Source organism: Lepidochelys kempii, chromosome 28 (genome assembly GCF_965140285.1).
Source record: "Lepidochelys kempii isolate rLepKem1 chromosome 28, rLepKem1.hap1, whole genome shotgun sequence".
Classification (NCBI taxonomy): Eukaryota; Metazoa; Chordata; order Testudines; family Cheloniidae; genus Lepidochelys; species Lepidochelys kempii.
The window spans coordinates 6874022-6895141 of NC_136407.1; the positions used below are offsets into that span (position 1 = coordinate 6874022).

At 49.9% G+C, this 21120-nt stretch overlaps 1 protein-coding gene across 1 annotated transcript in view; it reads right to left on the bottom strand.

Moving 5' to 3' along the window:
- LOC140904263 (uncharacterized) overlaps nucleotides 1–21120 on the bottom strand; it is a 60926-nt gene that overhangs the window by 17831 nt on the left and 21975 nt on the right. Inside the window, 3 exon segments of the mRNA XM_078850821.1 lie at nucleotides 9548–11079; nucleotides 11382–11495; nucleotides 18912–19038. Of these exon segments, the coding sequence (XP_078706947.1) occupies nucleotides 9548–11079; nucleotides 11382–11495; nucleotides 18912–19038 (1773 nt within the window).

The following is a 21120-nucleotide window of genomic DNA, read 5'->3' on the forward strand; positions in this document are numbered from 1 at the left end:
ACGCGCTATCTCAGAGTCCTACAGAACCTGAAGTTCCTGCAGTTTTCCGAGAGGAGAGAAGCAGAAATCGATGGTGGTTTCACCTCATAGTGTTTGATAAATGGATAGAAAGTTATTGCCAGCCCCTGCCGACCATTCACACAGGCAGAGGATGCCCAGGGGGATGCTTCTTGAACAGGAGAAAGGAAGGGCTGGAGGTTCAAAATAATTAAAAAGTTTACATTTCCGGTCACTAACAAATAATGGCCACCATGGATCCACCTCAGCACTGTGAGAAGCCACCCTCACGGGGACCCTTTGTCACGGGGGTTTGGGATATTTCCTGGGAACCACGCTGCACTCAGAGGACTCCTCATCCGTGCCAGCTGGAGAAAAGAAAAGGGTCCAGCCAACTCTCCTGTCGCCAGCTGGCAGCCACTGATCCCCAAAGAGGGATTTGGTGGGTATTAAATATGTGGCTGGTCTCGTTCATCGGAAAACCTTTTAACAGAGATAACGGGGGGGACAAACAAGTCTCAACGAGAGGGGGAAGACGATCACTGGGCAGCTTAACCCCCTGCGATCTCCAGGATGGAGAAGGACTCAGGCCCCACGGGTCCCCTCCAAGGAAGGAGACGCTGCTGGGTTTAGAGACCTGGGAAGAGCCCGAACCCGAGAGGATTTTTCACTGATGTTGGATGATGACCTGGAACGAGCCAAAGCTGGGAGGCGAGACCCGCGGTCAGACAAGGCCGGGGAACCGGCGGATTGGGGGTCGGTTTCTGAAAAGCAGAGAGAGAGAAAGCAGGACGTCGGGGGGGGGGGCGGTGTGTCGGGGCAGGGGGGGCTGTGTCAGGGCGGGGGGGGCTGTGTCAGGGCGGGGGGGGCTGTGTTGGGGGGGCGGTGTGTCGGGGCGGGGGGGGCTGTGTTGGGGGGGCGGTGTATTGAGGGGCCGTGTCGGGGCGGGGGGGGGGCTGTGTCGGGGCAGGCGGGGGCTGTGTTGGGGGGCTGTGTCGGGCCGGGGGGGGGGCGGTGTATTGAGGGCTGTGTCAGGGTGGGGGGGGCTGTGTCGGGCCGGGCGGGGCTGTGTTGGGGGGCTGTGTCGGGCGGGGGGGGCGGTGTATGAGGGGCTGGTCGGGCGGGGGGGCTGTGTTGGGGGCTGTGTCGGGTGGGGGGGGGGCTGTGTTGGGGGGCTGTGTCGGGGCGGGGGGGGGGCTGTGTCAGGCCGGGGGGGGCGTGTATTGAGGGGCTGTGTCGGGGCGGGGGGGGGCTGTGTCAGGCGGGGGGGCTGTGTTGGGGGGGCTGGGTCGGGGGGGGGGTAAAGGCGCAGTGTGTCCCCCCCCCCAGCTCTCTGAGGAAAGGGGAACAAGAGGGATTGGGGGGCCCGTGTCCCGGGGGGGGGGCAGGGGACACGGCCCGAGGGCGGGGGGGGGGGCGCGGGCAGGTCCCTGGCGAGGCCAGCAGTGGGGGGGGGGGCAGGGGGACAGGGGCGTTTGGGTAACGGGGGGGGCGGATCCAATCAACCCCCCCCGGCCTCCTGCCCCCGGGAATTGGCCCCGCCCCCCCCCTTACCCGGCCTCGGCGCAGCGGGCAGAGGCAGCGCCCGGAAGTGGACGCGGCGCGCGGGGGGGGGAGGCGGCGCGCGGGCGGCGGGGGGGGGGGGGGCGGCGCGCGGGACCTTCCAACGGCCCCGGCCCCGCTCGCGCCGCCTCCTCCCGCAGCCACCGCGCGGCCCCGCGCTCGGACCCCGCCCCCTGCCCCCCTCCCCCACCCCTCCCGTCCCCCCAGCGCCCCCCTGCCTCCCTCCCCCTCCTTCCCCCCAGCTTCTCCCCTCCCCCCAGCGCCCCCTGCTCCCCTCCCCCCCTCCCCTAACCTGTCCCCCCCCACTTCCGCCCCTCCCCCACCTGTCCCCCCAGCGCCCCCCAACTGTCCCCCCCCAGCGCCCCCTGCTCCCCTCCCGTCCCCCCCAGCTTCTCCCCGCCCCCCCAGCGCCTCCCCTCCCCCTCCCCCACCTGTCCCCCCCAGCTTCTCCCCTCCCCCTCCCCTAACTGTCCCCCCAGCTTCTCCCCTCCCCCACCTGTCCCCCAGCGCCCCCCAACTGTCCCCCCCAGCGCCCCCTGCTCCCCTCCCGTCCCCCCAGCTTCTCCCCTCCCCCCAGCGCCCCCCTGCTCCCCTCCCCCTCCCCTAACTGTCCCCCCAGCTTCTCCCCTCCCCCTCCCCTAACTGTCCCCCCAGCTTCTCCCCTCCCCCCACCTGTCCCCCCAGCGCCCCCCCAACTGTCCCCCAGCGCCCCCTGCTCCCCTCCCCCTCCCGTCCCCCCAGCTTCTCCCCTCCCCCCCAGCGCCCCCTGCTCCCCCTCCCCCTCCCGTCCCCCCAGCTTCTCCCCTCCCCCACCTGTCCCCCCAGCTTCTCCCCCTCCCCCCCAGCGCCCCCCTGCTCCCCTCCCCTCCCCCACCTGTCCCCCCAGCTTCTCCCCTCCCCCTCCTGTCCCCCCAGCTTCTCCCCTCCCCCCCACGCCCCCCAACTGTCCCCCACCTGCTCCCCCTCCCCCAACTGTCCCCCTAGCTTCTCCCCTCCCCCCCAGCTTCTCCCCTCCCCCCAGTGCTGCCCCAACTGTCCCCAGATTCTCCCCTCCCTCTCCCCAGTGCCCCCTGCTCCCCTCCCCCAACTGTCGTCCCAGCTTCTCCCCTCCCCCAGCGCCCCCCAACTCTCCCCCCAGCTTCTCCTTTCCCCCCAGCCTGCCCCAACTGTCCCCCACCTGCTCCCCTCCCCATTATGGATGGTTAACATTGCATTATGGGAAGTTGTGTGTGTGAACCCCAGAGATATCAAAAGAAAAAGACACTGCCACCTTGTCTGCTCGAGTCGTTTTCCTTTCAGTAGAAGTTGACTTTGAAGCTCCTCAAAATAAGTTCCGCTTGAAATACAAAAAATGAAAATCTGTACTGGGCCAATACGCTATTTCTCTCACACGTTCTCCCACCCCAAGGTTTGGAGTGAGGTTTTCATCAGAACTCCTTATGCTAAAGGAGGTAAATTACATTAATACATTTGTCAGGATTAGCCACGGTTTCCTGCCTTACTAAAAAAACCAAGAAAACTTTGTTTTCCAATATAATTCAGGTGATCACATAATTAGTCTCTTACTCTTTAACCCATAACTTCACCTTTAATTTCCTTTTCAGTGGTGTAGCCCATAGGGCTAGCCTGCTGGCTTGCTTTATGATAACCTGCTTTTATTTATTGGTTTGCTTTTTGTTTTATTATATTTGGCTTATATTTCTGTATTGGGTTATTCTATGATGTTTGGCTGTAATGCACGGATCCTACCAGCCTGTATGATTAGCTTAAGTAAATTAGCATAAATTTGTCTTGTGACCTTTGGCATAGATAAATGGCCTAATAGTTACCCTTTTGGATTTTGGGGAACTAAACATGTCTACCTAAGACATTTGAGACTTAACAGTAACCACAAGGTACACCACAAAAATATGGAAGTAATGACCAGAAACTGGTTTGAGCAACAGGTTTTGAGAATGAGCTCGTTGGCATTAATAGGTATGAGTGTGCAAGCCTATAGGATAAGTGCATCCCAATATTATGTGGGTGAGGAAATCAGATTTGGGCATGGAAGGTTGGGCACTGGCATGAATATTCAGGAGAGTGCTCAGACCCCAGAAGAGGGCAAACCACCATGTGGAAGCAGCTCTCGCTAGTTTTTTCCAGCTCTTGGCTCTTTCATCATCTTTATTTTTTAAGGGCTTGTCTCCACTTACCGGTGGATCGACACGGTAGCGATTGATCCACCGGGGGTTGATTTAGTGTGTCTTCACTAGACCTGCTAAATCAACCGCTAATTGCTCTCCCGTCGACTCCAGTACTGCACCGGAAAGAGAAGCATAAGGTAAGTCGACAGGAGACTTTCTCCCATTGACCCAACGCAGTGTAGTCACTTCAATAAGTTGACCTCAGTTACGTCAACTCCAGCTACGTTATTCTCATAGCTGGAGTAATGTAACTTAGGTTGACTTAACTCCGTAGTGTAGACCTGCCCTTAGTCTCTTACCTGGTAACTTAGCCACTCAACATTTGACCCTTCAGCTCTATTGTTCACCATCACTGTTGAGTGTTGAGGAACCTGGACCATCAGATTCATTTGGCATGCCAGAGACAAGGCTGGTCCTATGTCTCTTACCACTGGGTCCCCAAGGAAGGTGTGAGGATGCTAATCTAGGAAACTTTTAAACAATGGTATCACGTGTACCTCCAGAACAGTATTATTTTGGGATCTTCTGCCGTGTGTGTTGGTGGAAGGGGTCTCCTGTGTGAGAATATTTGCATCATGAGAAAAAACACCTCTTGTATTTTCACACTTCTTAATCTTTCAGAGGAGGTAGAGGAGAAGTGATGCAAATGCATAAAATACAACAGAAAAACGAAGGTCTGGTCTGCAGTACAGTCCTATATCGGTATAACGACATTGCTCAGAATTTGAAAAATCCACACCTCTGAGCAACGTAGTTATACTGACCTAACCCCCTGTGATGGGATCCCCGGGGTAAAACCTGGCACTGTGGGACCACTGTGCCTCCTTAACTCTCCTGCCTGGGTTCTCTCACACAATACTATGCCAGTGACAAGCAGCAAACCTTGCCAGGCACTGTGATCACTCAGCCATTGGCACGTGGAGCCCCGCACCCAGTTAAATTGCATGAATGCTCTCCGAACCACACATGAAAAATACGGAGAGGCACCAGCCAATCACCTCAGCCCCCAGCCTTACACCCCAGAAACTTACCATCTTACACTGCTCAAGACTCCCTTGAACAGTGCAAGCTCATTAATTAATTTGGCACTTCTTCTAAGGAAAGTGGACATGCACCAGCCTGTGTAACCTGAGCAGAGATTCCCCAAAAGCACTTCAACCAAAACCACACTGGTTTAGGTAAAATATAAAAGAGATTTATTAACTACAGACAGATTTAAGTGACTATAAGTAGCAGACATAGAGACCAAAATTAGTTACGTAATAATAAAAATAGAAACATTCTAAATTCTAACTTTAACAGACTAAGCAAGATTTGAATGAAACAGTGTCTCACCCTAATAGACGTTACAGGCAGCTCACAGGTCTCAATACTCAGACTGAACTCCCTTCCAGTCTGGGGCCAATCTCCCTAGTTCAAAGTCTTTGTCCTCCAGACGATCTTCCAGGTGTTGAGACGGAGTAGGGGGAAGAAGCCAAGTGATTATGTTATTTTCCCTCTTTTATACTTTCTTCCGGCTGCTAGAAAGATCCTTGCTGTGACATCGGTTAGGCTGTCCCCATTACGTATGTGCCCTCTCTAAGGAGCCTCTGGGAGAGTGATTCTTCTTAGTGGGCCATCAACGCGTCTGGCCAGCGATAGCTTCTCCTTTGTTGCAACCGAAAGCCTGGCTCTGGGCATTTCCCAACCTCACAATGTATTTCAGTAACACATACAGCAGTGCTCCACACTTCACATACAATGATCGCACCTACAATTGAAGAAGATATTAAGGTTTAACAGACCAAGACTTTTAAATCGATACCTCCCAAGGCACGCATTGTACAGGACATGTCAATCATATGACAGTGGTGAATAGGGGGATTCCAGCGTGCTTTGAGGGACAGAGTATTGCACGCCCGCTCCCCCCCGCCCATGTGCACATTGCCATATCGGTGGGAGAGCTTCTGCTAGTGACAAAGCTACCGCCTCCTGCGGAGGTGGATTAGCTAAGCTGCCGGGAGAGCTCTCAGTTACACCGGTGCGGCTGTGCCGATGCACCATTTGAAGTGTAGACGAGCCCCAAGATGCAAAACCACAGAATCAGAACTCTAAACATTTGTGTGTCCTGCCGTCTGCAGTTGGAGCCCGACATGTTTATTCCCTGATTGGTTACCATCATTACCACAGCATGGTAGTCCTTGTTACCCAATCAGGCAGCCAGTTTGGGATTCACGGGGAAGGAATGTCCCCTGAAGGTGTCTCTCTCTTTGCCTCATGAAACTTTGGATCCAAAGAATGAAGGATGATTGTTCCCATGGCATCTTCTGCGACTGTAATCAGTGACACTGAACTAGGGAGTCGTGTTCGACAATTTTCCTTGGGCTATTGGTCACCATAGCTTCCTTTACTGGGTGAAAACCAAGAACTTGGCATATACCTTTTCTCCTTCTTTCCGAAGCCTTGGCCTTGGCTTGGGTACATTTACGCTTCTCTGAAGTAGAACCCTTTACCAAACCCCTCAAAATCTCAGCAGTGCTAGTGCAGAACAGCTTCCTGAAACGTGGCCAGTTTTTCTTTAACTTGGTGGCCCGGGTCTAGGCTAGCAACTAGATCCAGGCCTGCACCAGAATCTCTGTAAGTTACTGGAGTTGGAGTTTCTATTAAAAAATAGCTATTTTTCTGCAGTGATTTAATTGTATACACATTTGTAGCACCTACAAAGGGTAAATTCAAGAACAACAAAAAAACCCACTTCTATTTCCTCCACATCTGCATTGTAAAGGGCAGCGTTTCCCATAAAATAGTATTAGCTACGAGAGATCTTCTGTAGGGCCTGGGTTACAGATGCTCTGGGAACCAAATATAAGGGCATTTTGCCTAGTTCCAAGTCAATTACTGTGGAATTATCTCCTCAGCTCATCTGAGACAACATTGACTTAAACAAGCAGTTCTCAAACCGTTTTAAGGGGATCGCCAGGGTTGGCGTTAGACCCTGGACTAAAGGAAAAGCCCCCCTGCCTGGGGTTGAAGCCAAAGCTTGAGGGCTTCAGTCCCCCTGCCGTCAGCAGGACTCGGGCTGCAGCTTCATCTCCCCATGCAGAGCTCAGGCTACTGCCCTGCCACCTGGGGCTGACGCACTTTGGCTTCCGCAGAGGGGATAGGGGTCAGGTAGAAATTTTTGTTGTCAGAAGGGGGTCACGGTGCAATGAAGTTTGAGAACCATGGACTTAAACAATTGAACTCCACTGTGATCATCTGCACTTGCTTCAGTTCGTTGCACAGTTTGGGGTCTGCTGCTGTTCACCATTTCCGAGTGGAGATTTTAAATCACGGCTGTTTCTTTGTTAGGATGTCCAGTAAATGGAAGAGTTCTCTCCTGTTGACAGAACTGCACTTGAACTTTCTCCGTGTCATCATGGAGAGGTGGGGAAAAAAGCAAAGCTAAAGTGAGAGGTAATGACTTTAACAAATGGTCATTTGTCTCAAAGTCTCCAATAAATCTGAGCTCCAGCCTGTCAAACTAAACAAATCTCCAGTTGTGTGACCAAACAGCCTTCGGGAAAGATAGAAACCCACATCACAGAGAGGTAGACAACATGAAAATGCATGCATCCGACGAAGTGGGCTGTAGCCCACGAAAGCTTATGCTCAAATAAATTTGTTAGTCTCTAAGGTGCCACAAGTACTCCTGTTCTTTTTGCAGATACAGACTAATACGGCTACTACTCTGAAACATGAAATTGAAAGTATCAAGTGAAATTTCAGAGGAGGTTACATCTGATGACTCAGAATTAGGACAGGAGGTTCTCCCATCACATTCTCCTCTGGTCCATTCAAACCTGCTTCACTCAGCACTGTCTCATTATTGAGGTATGTCATATACAAAAGTTTTAGCATCCTCATAATGAGAGGAAAAGACAGCCAACCTTCCCACAAGTGGTGTTGCCAATAGATGGAAACTGGAATTTAAACCCCAAATGATCCCACTGTCTTTGGGATCCATTTGAAGTCCCCTTCCAGGTCTTTGACACTTTCATCTCCAGCCATAGCGACTCTGATTTAGGATTAAAGAAGTCAAAACATCATCTCCAAGCACAGACAGCTGAAAACACTGCATCACAGGACACTTTGAGCGGTGGGAGGTTTAGAATGTGATGAAGATAAACTCTGCATGCCTCAGACAGGAGGTAACCGTTCTGGAGTGATGGGGAAGGAGGGAATCTCTTGGAGTCACCCCATCTCCTTCCAGTGTCACAGAGGCAGAAATGACATTTTTTTCCTGCCCCTGCTCGTCATTATATTTAAATATATCATAAATTTAAGAAAAGGTCCAAAAATGCCATTGAGCACGCTCCAGAGCAATGTGAGAACTGGGAATGATACAGTTTGTATCATCGGGGATTCTAAAAATAACTGTAGAATAAGAGGAACGGTATAAATGTGATGCTCCTTGTTTTGTGGAAGGAGAGACAAACTCCCATTACTCATGAGATAATGGAGTGGATAGAAAGGACAATCGGGTCCACCCCAAAAAAGGGTGAGCTGTCAAAGGGAAAAATGGGCAACTCCTGGGCTTGTCCAGGGCCTGGACAAGCTGAGGGATAACACTGATGCAAATGGTTCAAACAGCTTTGAAGGTTACTACATGGGAATAGCAAAAGTGTTAAAAGAAAAAAATGTCTGGATAGCCCTAGAGGTTTTTATGGTGTTCAGCTCCCTTGCAGATTCTCTGATAAGGGCTGAGCTCTGAGTGAAACTTTTCCCACACTCACAGTGTTAAAAAGGTCTCTTTCCCGTGTCAAGTCTCTTCTGTCGAGCAAGTTGAGGGCTACGATTGAAGGTTTTCCCACACTCACAGCATTTATAGGATATTTCTCCCGTGTGGATTCTCTGATGTGCAGTGAGTAGGGCAGTGAAGCCATTACAAAAATGAATCATGATTAATCACACTGTTAAGAACAGAATACCATGGATTTAAATATTTTTGGATGTTTTCTACATTTTCAAAAATATTAATTTCAGTTACTGTGACGGGTTCCCCCCTGGAGTGCCACCTGGAACTGGGGTATCACCGAGACCCCTGAGCCACCAGCCTGGGTTTCCACTCACTCTGTACTGCTATGACAAGCTGCCAAGCCCTCCGGGCTTCACCCTGCACTTCCACCAGAGCACACACAGGTAGGGGACACACCCAGCTGCAGGTACATACACACAGGTTCTTTACCTGGTCCCTGCATGGGAAGGCACAGGTAAGGCACCTCTCATTTTCTAAGGCACGCACCCCCACCTGGAGGGAAACCCAAAATGATACCACCTTGTGCTCCACAGAGAACTGTACAGCATAAGCTCATGAAATTCACCCCCTCCCTCAATGTGGAGAGGGAATATAGGACAGCTTTGTGCCCCAAGTTATGACTTCCATACACTGATTTTAGACAAAACAAAAACAAGTTTATTAACTACAGAAGGTAGATTTTAAGTGGTTATAAGGGATAGCAAAGAGATCAAAGGAGATTACCTAGCAAATACACAAAACACAATCTAAACTTAATATACTAAAGAGATTGGCTATGAGTAGCAAATTCTCACCCTAGATGATGATTTAAGATGGTTGCAGAGATTCTTAAGGGGCCAGCTGCCCTTCCTTGCAGCTTAAAACCCCCATGTATTCCTTTCACAGGCTAGAAACCCCTTTAGCCTGGGTCCAGCCCTTCTCCCCCGAGTTCACTCTTTGTTCCTTAGGTGTCTCCAAGAGTCTCTTTGGGTGGGGAGTCAGTGAAGAACCCTGATGATGTCACTCCCCTGCCTTAAACATAGGGTCTCTCCCCTGTGTGGATTCTCTCATGTCTAGTGAGCTGTGAACCGCAATTGAAGGCTTTCCCGCACTCACCGCATTTATAGGGCCGCTCCCCGGTGTGGATTCTCTGATGTTTAATAAGGTTTGAGGTGGAAATGAAGCTTTTCCCACACTCACAGCATTCATAGGGTCTCTCTCCTGTATGGATTCTCTCATGTCTAATAACGTCTGAGCTCCTAGTGAAGGTTTTCCCACACTGAGAGCACTGAAAGGGCCTCTCCCCTGTGTGGATTCTCTCATGGGTAGTAAGATCTGAGCTGTAAGTGAAGGTTTTCCTGCACTCACAGCATTCATAAGGTCTCTCCCCCCTGTGCATTCTCTCATGTCTAGTGAGCTTTGAACTGCAACTGAAGGCTTTCCCACACTCACCGCATTTATAGGGCCTTTCCCCTGTGTGGATTCTCTGATGTTGAATAAGTTTTGAGCTGGAAAGAAAGCTTTTCCCACACTCACAGCATTCGTAGGGTCTCTCTCCCGTATGGATTCTTTCATGTCTAGTAAGGTCTGAGCTCCTAGTGAAGCTTTTCCCACACTGAAAGCACTGAAAGGGCCTCTCCCCTGTGTGGATTCTCTCATGAGTAGTAAGATCTGACCTGAGAGCGAAGGTTTTCCCACACTCACGGCATTCATGGGGTCTCTCTCCTGTGTGGATTCTCTCATGTCTAGTGAGCTCTGAGCTGCAATTGAAGGCTTTCCCGCACTGACCACATTCATAGGGCCTCTCCCCTGTGTGGATTCTCTGATGCTGAATAAGGTTTGAGCTGGAAGTGAAGGTTTTCCCGCACTCACAGCATTTGTAGGGTCTCTCTCCCGTGTGCATTCTCTCATGTCTAATAAGGGATGAGCTCCTAGTGAAGCTTTTCCCACACTGAGAGCACTGAAAGGGCCTCTCCCCCCTGTGCATTCGCTCATGTGTAGTAAGATATGAGCTGAGAGTGAAGGTTTTCCCACACTCTCGGCATTCATAGGGTCTGTCTCCTGTGTGGATTATCTCATGTCTACTGAGCTGTGAACTGCAATTGAAGGCTTTCCCGCACTCACAGCATTCATAGGGTCTCTCCCCCATGTGGATTCTGCGATGTCGAGTGAGGTGTGAGCTGCGATTGAAGGTTTTCCCGCACTCACGGCATTCATAGAGTTTCTCTCCTGTGTGGATTCTGTGATGTGCAATGAGGGTTGAGCAGTCACTGAAGTTTTCCCCACATTCAGTGCATGTGTATTTTTTCTTCCCCCTGAGCGTTTTCTGCTGGGCTGTGGTTTCTTTGTGGTCCTTGTGAGTTCCCCAACAGTAAATAAATGTACTCAATTTCTCCCCTGGCTGTTTTCCCTGCTTTCGCTCTGCTCTGTGCTGAATCTCACAGGTTTTTCCCTGCTCGTGACTTCTGCACATGTTCCTTTTGGATATTTTGGATAATACTCCGTGTGATTCCACTTGCTCAGGATCTTCCTGCTGAGAATTCTGCTCCTCATTCTCACTCACCATCCCAGCACCTGCTGGGACAGAGAGAGAAACCTCAAACTGGGAGGGAAAAGGGATGACCAAACCAAAATGAGAGAGATGTCAAAAAACAGGAACTGAATTCCCCTTCATATCCCATCCAGATTCTCAGACAGAAGGGAGGAAGCTCCTGCTAGGTGTCAGTTAGGATCTGTAGGAAGCCCTGAGCTATATCTACTGTGACGATATGACACCTGCTGGAAACAATCCTGATGAGAGCTCTCAAGCTCTTTGTAGGGTATCCTCAGATTTTTCGCTCAGGCACTTACAGATTCGGAGTTGGTTCAATGTTTCTCACCTGTGCAGGGATCTCTCAGGATCTCTTTTTCCTCTGATTCCTGGAGGTCTGGGACGCATGGCTCTTCCCCTTGTTCCAGCTGGGAGATCACATTAGGTTTGGAAACTGGAAACCCTGCTCAGATGAAAGAAAACAAAGGAGATCAGGTTAATTCATAAGACTTTGTCATGATAATAATTATTAATTTAAACCCCAGTCCTTAGTAAACCAGTGAAATCCCAGGGCCAGCTCCTCAGGTCCTCAAAGATGCAGAACCCTCTGCTCAAGAGGGATTGAAATACACACATATCTGCTAGGAACACACACAGACACACACTGTGACACACTGTAATCCTGCATTCATTCTTTTGCAAACTTATGATACAGTTTGTACAAAGTATGCCATGTCAGGTATCATCTGGAAACTCATAATATGCTGAACATTATTGTCTTGTTAAACTATGTATGAAAATAGAAACACTACATATATAAAGTGTGACAGAGCTCCTTCTCCACATCAGTGAGTTCCATGCTTCCTGTTAGTGGTGGGCTGGGGTATTCCTCTCTCCCCCTCAGGATTTCCCCATGCCCCTGGGTTTACTGTCCACAGCTTCCCTGAGCAGGGTTCCTCCCAGCCTTCTTGATGGCAGAAGGGAGAAAGGAGCCTTTTAATCTCTGGTAGGCCCTCCGGGCATGGTAGCAACAGGCCAGATACACAGTCTCTCCCCTCTGGTGGGTTCTCTTCCCTCAAACATCCGGGGCCCGGAAGGGCTGTTTGCCCTGTTGGGTAGGGTTTCCCGCCTGGTGCTTGTCAGCATCTGCACCACTCAGCTCTCCACTAGCATGCCTGCCTCCCACAGCTCCTATCACGTGCTCATATCTGGCTCGAGCGGAGGCTCTTAACAGGTTCTGAAGAACTGAACTTCGGGAGGCGGGGCCCCTGGCTGAAAGGAAACCCAGCCTGTCACAGCATATGGTGAGCAAGAGACATTTGCTGTACATCTGTTTTAGCTTGTTACGTTAGATGTTAGTTTGTGTTTCATCTTTTATTTCTTTTGTAAGCAATTCTGACTTTTATGCCTCCTTACTGTAGTCACTTAAAATCTTTTCTTTCTGTAGTTAATAGATAAAACAGTAAAACAACTTTATTGTTTGGATTAAAGTGTATGAGAAATGCCACTTGGGATAACAAGCCTGGTGCATGTTATTTTCCATTGATGAAATGACAGACTTTCTATGACCTTGTACGGTTTAGTAATGTGCTGGAGAGTGCAAGACACACATTTGTGGGGGGAAATCTGGGACTAGAGAATGTGCCGGTATTCCCCTGTGGTTTAATTCACGAGTGGCTGAGTAGTAGCATTCTGTACTGTGTAGCTGGGAGCGAGTTACATGCTGGACAATGTGTGTTAACTGGCCAGGAGTGGCTGTTCTCACAGCAAAGCAGTGTGAAAGGTATCCCAGGTTGGAGAACTGATGGGACACAGCTATTCGACAGTCCAGAGTGTACCCTGGGTAATGTCGCAGACACTCATTATCAAAGAGGCCCCTAAAACACACAGAAGGTAAATACATGTCTCAGAAAGTGAAGACTCCAGGCAGTGAGCAAGTCTCCTAGGAACTGCTTCTTGCTGACAGACAGGTCCAGAGACAATAAGAGAGTCCTAGGGAAGCTGGGAACAGTCAGCATAGGCTGATGGGGTTCTGTGCAGTAAGGAACAGGAAGGGCAGGGAGATCACTGAATGCAGGATCTCAGCAGTACTAGGTGTCAGGAAAGCGCATACTGCGGCATTAGGGAATCTAGTGAGTCAGGTGTAACGGGAGGGAATATAAAAATCTCTGGGTGTGGAGAACGCAGGGAAATTAGCCGCTATAAGTCAGGAGTAACATATTCTATTTCCTCTGGAAAAGCAGAATGTGAGAAATAAGAATCAGGCCAGGTGACTTCAGGAATGATGGAGCCCAAGATCCAAGGAGCCTGCAAGGAAGAGAGATTGTGGCTATTGCAGATGGGGTTGGGGGAGCAAGTCTCTCAAGATGTTTCACTACCAACCTAGGCCATTTTCACACTCTGGGGGGCAATCCGGAGCAGTGAGGAGTTGTGTCATCTGTAATCCTGGGTGACTTTCAGTGTTCTGCTGCTGGAGCTCCCTTGTCTGGATGTTCCCAGCCAGCATTCAAGGACGCACTGAGTGTCTGTGAGATAAATAACCCTGGACCAGCAGCTCTGACTCCAGCCGCCTGCTTCTTACACCCCAGGCACATTCTGGCTTCCAGTAGGCTTGGATACACCTGGCAAGAGATAGCAACATCTGAATTTTCCCAAAATCATGTGCTCTGCAATGGCTGCTTTTTCCTGGATCATTCAGAGGAATAATAAGGATTGCTTGCTCCTCAAAAGAGACAAATGGCCCAGCTCATCACTTCAACTGGAGTTAGCTATCACTTGAATTCAAAGACACCACCCAAATTCTTTAAATTAAGAGTAAAACAAGTTTAGTAACAAAAGCGTTAAGGTGAGTTTAGGTGTAAAGGAGAAAGTCAGAAATGGTTACAAGCAAGTGAAAGTGAAAAATGCTTTCTGGAGACTAGGACGACTTAACAAAACTAGTCTTGGTTCAAGGTAAGATTCTTACCATACTACTTTCCAGCAAGAGGGCAGAGCACCCCCTTACTCAACGTTAGAGCCTACAAGTCCACTCAGTCCTATTTCTTGTTCAGCTAATCTCTAAGACAAACAAGTTTGGTTACATTTACGGGAGACAATGCTGCCCACTTCTTATTTACGTCACCAGAAAGTGAGAAAAGGCGTTCACATGGGACTTTTGTAGCCAGCATTGCAAGGTATTTACGTGCCAGATATGCTAAACATTGGTATGCCCCTTCATGCTTCAGCCACCATTCCAGAGGACGTGCTTCATGCAGATGACGCTTGTTAAAAAAATGTGTTAATTAAATTTGTGACTGAACTTCTTGGGGGAGAATTGTATTTCCCCGGCTGTTTTAGCCACATTCTGCCATATATTTCATGTTATAGTAGTCTCAGATGATGACTCAGCGCATGTTGTTCGTTTTAAGAACACTTTTACTGCAGATTTGACAAAATGCAAAGAAGGTATCAATGTGAGATTTCTAAAGATAGCTACAGCACTCGACCCAAGGTTTAAGAATATGAAGTGCCTTCCAAAATCTGAGAGGGACAAGGTGTGGAGCATGCCTTCAGAAGTCTTAAAAGAGCAACGCTCTGATGCGGAAACTACAGAACCTGAACCACCAAAAAAAAAAAAAAAATCACCCTTCTGCTGGTGGCATCTGACTCAGATAATGAAAATTAACAAGTATCGGTCCACACTGTTTTGGATTGTTATCAAGCAGAACTCATCAGCAGCATGGACACGTCCCCTGGAACGGTGGCTGAAGCATGAAGGGACATATGAATCTTTAGCACATCTGGCATGTAAATATCTTGTGATGCTGGCTACAACAGTGCCATGCAAAGACCTGTTCTCACTTTCAGGTGACATTGTGAACAAGAAGCGGGCAGCATTATCTCCTGCAAATGTAAACAAACTCGTTCGTCTGAGTGTCTGAGCGACTGGCTGAACAAGAAATAGGACTGAGTGGACTTGTAGGCTCTAAAGTTTTACATAGTTTTATTTATTTTTGAATGGAGTTATTTTTTGTACATAATTCTACATTTGTAAGTTCAACTTCCATAATAAAGAGATTGCACTACAGTACTTCAAAAATTACTATTTTGTTTTTTACAGTGCAAATATTTGTAATGAGAAATAGTGAGCACTGTATACTTTGTATTCTGCGTTGCAATAGAAATCATTGATTTGAAAATGTAGAAAACATCCAAAAATACTTAAATAAATACTTAAAATTCTATTATTTTTAATAGTCTGATTAATCACAATTAATTTAATTGCTTGACAGCCCTAATTGGTATCTTAGGCTAGTAGACAGTACAGATTACATCAGCATCAATTATGTTACATCTTCCTGAGCGACGTAAGTTACAGTGACGTGTTGGTGTGGACAGCACTATGTCATTGGGAGAGCTTCTCCTTCCAACATAGCTACTCCTGCTCCTGGGGCCTGGAGTAATTAAGTCGATGGGAGAACTCTCTCCTGTTGGCTTAGAGTGTCAGTAGTGCAGCCATAGCCTTAAAAAGTTTAAAAAAAAGATTTGACACGAAAAGGAAACCATTTCTGTGCTAGTTTCATTTAAATTAGGACGGTTAAAAGCAGCATTTTTCTTCTGCATAATGAAGTTTAAAAGCTGTATTAAGTTGATGTTTGGTTATAAACATTTGAAAGAAGAACTGTCATGGTTCCTTCCCCACTCTGAACTCTAGGGTACAGATGTGGGGATCTGCATGAAAACCTCCTAAGCTTACTTTTATCAGCTTAGGTTAAAACTTCCCCAACGTACAAACTATTTTACCCTTTGCCCCTGGACTTCCACTGCCACCACCAAATTTTATCTGGGTTCCTGAAAAAACGTAGTTTGGACACGTCTTTCCCCCCAAAATCCTCCCAACCCTTGCACCCCACTTCCTGGGGAAGGTTTGGTAAAAATCCTCACCAATTTGCGTAGATGACCACAGACCCAAACCCTTGGATCTCAGAACAATGAAAAAGCATCAGTTTTCTTACAAGATGACTTTTAATAGAAGTAAAAAGGAATCACCTCTGTAAAATCAGGACGGTAGATACCTTACAGGGTAATTAGATTCAAAACATAGAGAATCCTTCTAGGCAAAACCTTAAGTTACAAAAAAGACACACAGACAGGAATATTCATTCTATTCAGCACAGCTATTTTCTCAGCCATTTAAAGAAATCATAATCTAACGCATACCTAGCTAGATTACTTACTAAGTTCTAAGACTCCATTCCTGTTCTGTCCCCGGCAAAAGCATCACACAGACAGACACAGACCCTTTGTTTTTCTCCCTCCTCCCAGCTTTTGAAAGTATCTTGTCTCCTCATTGGTCATTTTGGTCAGGTGCCAGCGAGGTTACCTTTAGCTTCTTAACCCTTTACAGGTGAGAGGATTTTTCCTCTGGCCAGGAGGGATTTTAAAGGCGTTTACCCTTCCCTTTATATTTATGACAAGAACCATAATGTTTTGTTCAGAATTACAAACAAACTCCATTCCCCAGGTGTTTGTAACTCTGAGATTCTACTGCACAGGTTACGACTTCAGTGAGTTGGGGTGCTCTGAAAGGTTCATGCCCACTGAAACCAACTCCTTCTTATTTCTTCCAGTCCTCCATTGCATTGCAACTCCCTATAGGACCTACTCCATGGTACATCTCCTTCCCCCTGCCTCCAGACATCCCAGCTCACAGGATCTCTTCACCCCAAACCTCCCCCCCGCACCTCTCTGCTCTCCAACACCCTCCCTCCCCATGCCTGGACCCTCCCAAGGATTGGTATTTATTATTTTTATTACCATAATGCTCATATCCCCAGCCACTGACCATCATCCCTCTGTGCTGGATGTTCTACAGACACAGAACAAAAACACAATTCCTGCCCCATGGAGCTGACAATCTAAGAATAAGACAAGAGACAGATGGGAACAGACAGGTGGGGGAAGTGTCCCAGTTTGTACACTGAGCCAAATGCTAATGAAGAAATTGTGACATCTTCAAGAGAGGAAATTTACACGAAATAACAAAGAGAAGGATCCTGTTTATGAGGTAAAATAATGGCATGTCGAGGAATATTTAGCTGTACAGAGGTACACCCTGCATCCTCCAGCATGGCGGCAAGCTGGCAGTGTGATTTGTCTCATGAACAGAAGGTCACAGCCCAGTCTGGCTGTAAAACACTGGAAGGCCTTTGCGTGAGCATTGCTGTAGGACATACGAAAGGCTCAAGGTCTGTACGTCTAGGATCTAGACAGAGTGCTCTGATTGTACTTGATGTGTAACTATTTTTTCCCAAGACTTCTCCTTGCTATCACTGGAATCTCTAGACTTCATTAATTAAACTATGACTTGTTTTCTCTCTACACACCTCTCAGACTATGTCTACACGACAGAGCCACAGCTGTACCGCTGTAAGTCTCCCATGTCGCCTCTCTATGCCAACGGCAGAGCTCTCTCCTCTCGGCAGAATGAAACCCCCTACAGGCGGCGGTAGCTATGTCAGCGGGAGAGCGGCTCCCACAAGCATAGCGCTGTCCACACCACTGCTTTTGTGGGGATACTTATGTTGGTCAGGGGTGTTTTTTTTTCACACCCGCCTGACGGAAGTGTTACCGACAAAAGTGCTACTGTAGACATCGTCTAAGTGCTGTGTTAAACTGGAATATCTGTGAATCTGAGTGTACTGTGAGCGTCCAATGGAACAGGGGCTGGACTCTCCAGGGAGACTCTCAGAGGGCTCAGCGGTTGGGGTATGTCTATCGCTTCCCTGCTGAGAATATTTTGAAGTGCTGTCTCCTGCCTTTCACCATATGGACGGTAGCTAAACTTAAATCTCTGCAAACCCAGAAAATGAAAAGTAAATGTACACCCCATCCCTGCATTGCCCCTTAACTCTGCTGCTCCCATCCTCATCCCTGCAGCTGATAAGAGCCACTGGAAATGGTTCTCTAAGGGTAGTGCAAAGATTAACAAACTACCCCAGTCCCTGGGGTATTCTCCGTCAGTTCAGGACATCAAGACTGGAATCCTTTCTGAAAATGATTTAGTCAAACAAGGTGTTCAGCTCAGTAACTGAAAGAAATTCTACAGTCTGTGTGATAGAGGAGATCAGCCTAGATGACCTAAACATCCCTTTCTGGCCATAATCTTTTCTAGAGTCTATGAATCTAGAATATCTACAAGGAAGACTAAGAATATGCTGTTGTTTGTGTTGTGTTCTCCAGACGGGAATCCCAGCATTTATCCACATCCCCTCCGGCTGTGTGCACTGGGTCAGGTGTAGCCATAATCGGACGGTGGAGGGAGTACTTGGAGCAGCTTGGCAGAGCTGTGACTAGTATGCAGAGAGGTGCACGTGACCCCTGAGGGACCGAGCCTGCCCCATTTCAGTGCTCAGTGTTGTAGGTTGTGTCAGTGAAGGTGCACAAGGGGGAGTTCCTGCCCTGAGGATTGCCAACACCCTGGTGGGATACACGCTAGTGGTCTCCAGGGCTTAGTGAGGGGCAAGTGAAGGCAACGACTCAGAAGGAAACCTCATGGTGAGGGTAAGGGAGTGGGATCACTTTGCAACTCGGAGCTGGTCTGGGTGGAGTAGGCTCGGGGTTCGAGTGAGGGGCAGGGGTAGGAAGCTTCTGTTCATTATGTGGGACCCAACCCCCAGTTTTACCTGAGCAAACAGGAGATATTTGACATTGTGCTGTAGTTCTCCTGTGCTCTGTTCCCACAGTGTTGTGTAGCAGGGGAAGACACAGTGCTACCGCGTGTCATTGGCATGTTGGGGTGATGCTGAGACAGGGCTGTGTAATGGTTACATTGTAGGGGTGACATGAACCTTAATTAGTCACTTCCCCTTCTAGTAACCATGGGCACAGGAATCCTTACCCAGCGAGGTCACATTCTCATAGTTCTCCTGCATGACGTCTCTGTAGAGGGCTCTCTGAGCGGGGTCCAGCAGAGCCCACTCTTCCCTGGTGAAATACACAGCCACCTCCTCGAAGGTCACCGGCCCCTGAAAGAGCAAGAGCCCCACATTCAGTGCCTGCTGCCCCAGTCATAGAATCTCAGGGTTGGCAGGGACCTCAGGAGGTCGTCTAGTCCAACCCCCTGCTCAAAGCAGGACCAATCCCCAATTTTTGCCCTGGATCCCTAAATGGCCCCCTCAAGGATTGAACTCACAACCCTGGGTTTAGCAGGCCAATGCTCAAACCACTGAGCTCTCCCTCCCCCTGCGAAACAACAAATGATTCGCACAGCTCTATTGGTATAAACGGTCCATGGTGGGAACAGGCCTAATTTCTGCTCTGAGGCTCTAGAAAAGTTTGATTGGTTCCATATGCGTTGAAGAGAAACATCTTCTGCTGACTGGGAATTGAACACAGGCTGCAGCACTGAGAGCACCAAATCCTAACCACTAGACCACCAGGGAAGTAAAACATCATATCCCTGCATTGGCCGGGAATCGAACCCGGGTCAACTGCTTGGAAGGCAGCTATGCTCACCGCTATACCCCCCCCCCCAGAGGCATTGGTGGTGTCTCCTATGTGCCACTTATGCCAAATGACTCACCCCCACATCTAGAGAGAGCACAGCAAAATAACCCCATTATTCGTGGGGGAAAGGAGCCAACCAAATGAAAGCTCTGGATGGTTTGTTATCAACAGAGTCCCATCTCCACACCCCTCAGAGCATCCAGGAAACACCAGGGTGAGGGGTGAAGAGAGAGCCCCTCCTCTCTCCCAGCAGATCCATCACACACCTACTAGCCACAGACGGATACAGGAGATGGAGCCCCGAGCAGGGTCCAGGGCGAGCTCCCTGGTAGGAAGCCCAACACCCTCCTCCTTGTGAGGAGCTGGATATGAGGGGAGAGACATGTCTCCTACGCCACACCTGGGGGTGCCCCCTTCATATCTCATAGTAGCTGGTGGTTAGTCAGGTCGGGCTTCAGCACTGGGAGTCTGGTTCTTCTTCCTAACCCCAGCTAGGTGTGTTGTTTCCTGTTCCACAAATTAGGGCGTTTCCCCCTCCAAACCCCACGCGTCTGTGCAGTGAGACCCAGCGCAATGCTGGCCAGAAGAACTCCAGAGCTCACCTCTGGAGCCGGGACAGATACACGGGGCTGGTCTCAGAGCACGGACAGGACCAGCTGGTTGAGCATCAGTGTCCCCCCCATAGGGAAAGGCACCGGAGCAGTCACGTCCACCTCCGCAGCCGCTCAGAGAAGGGTGGGAAGGGGAGACACGAAACTGTCCCCTGAGGATCGTCCAAGGGAAGGGGAAACGAGACGACCCCAGGGGCGGCAGCAGTATGAGAGGTGGCCGGGAGAGAGTCGGAGAATACGACAGGGGCAGGAGCAGGACTGGGAGTGGGAACGGGATCAGGAGCAGAGGCAGAAGTGGGGTCAGTGTCCCTAGGGTACAGCACCTTTCGACTGGGTTCAGGGGCTGAGGGTACAGGGAGAGAAAGGGGGCCCTCAGTAATGCACGGTGTGGGGCAGGATGGCGTCTGCAATTGGGCCCCCAGCTGGGAGGAACGGCAGCAGTCCACCTCAAGAGGGGGTGCACCCAGGGGCTCGGGGCCCGCGCTCTCGGCACTGCCCATCGCCACAAGGGAACTGGCGGGCGCGGGCTAGGTGCTGTCTGTGGCTGGGCAGATGGACGAGCCCAGGAACACCCCAGGGTCGAGAGTGGAGACAGTGGCCTGGGGTAGGGGAGGGAAAGGAGGCGGCAGCGGGACAAATCCGCTGCCCAGACCGAGGCCCTCTGGCAAGGGGTCGTCCTCCCGCTGGGTGACCGGGGTCAGAGCCAGGGCCTCGATTTCCTGACAATTGGAGTGAAAATCTCCCCCGCCACCCCAGAGTTCTCCCCCCCAGCAACGGAGGCAACAATTGCCTCAGCGCCGAGGGGGGCACAGATGACGAGGGGGCGGGAGGGGCTCCATCCGAGGCCCCCTCAGGGATCGACTCCAGGCGGAGGGCGATGCCGTTCCCCACAGCATCCTCAGCTGGCTCCACCTGTGGGCCCTCTCGGGGAGTGCGACGGACGGCTCGGCAGTCGCAGCCCCCGTCTTGCGGGGGGCCTCCTCCCCCTCC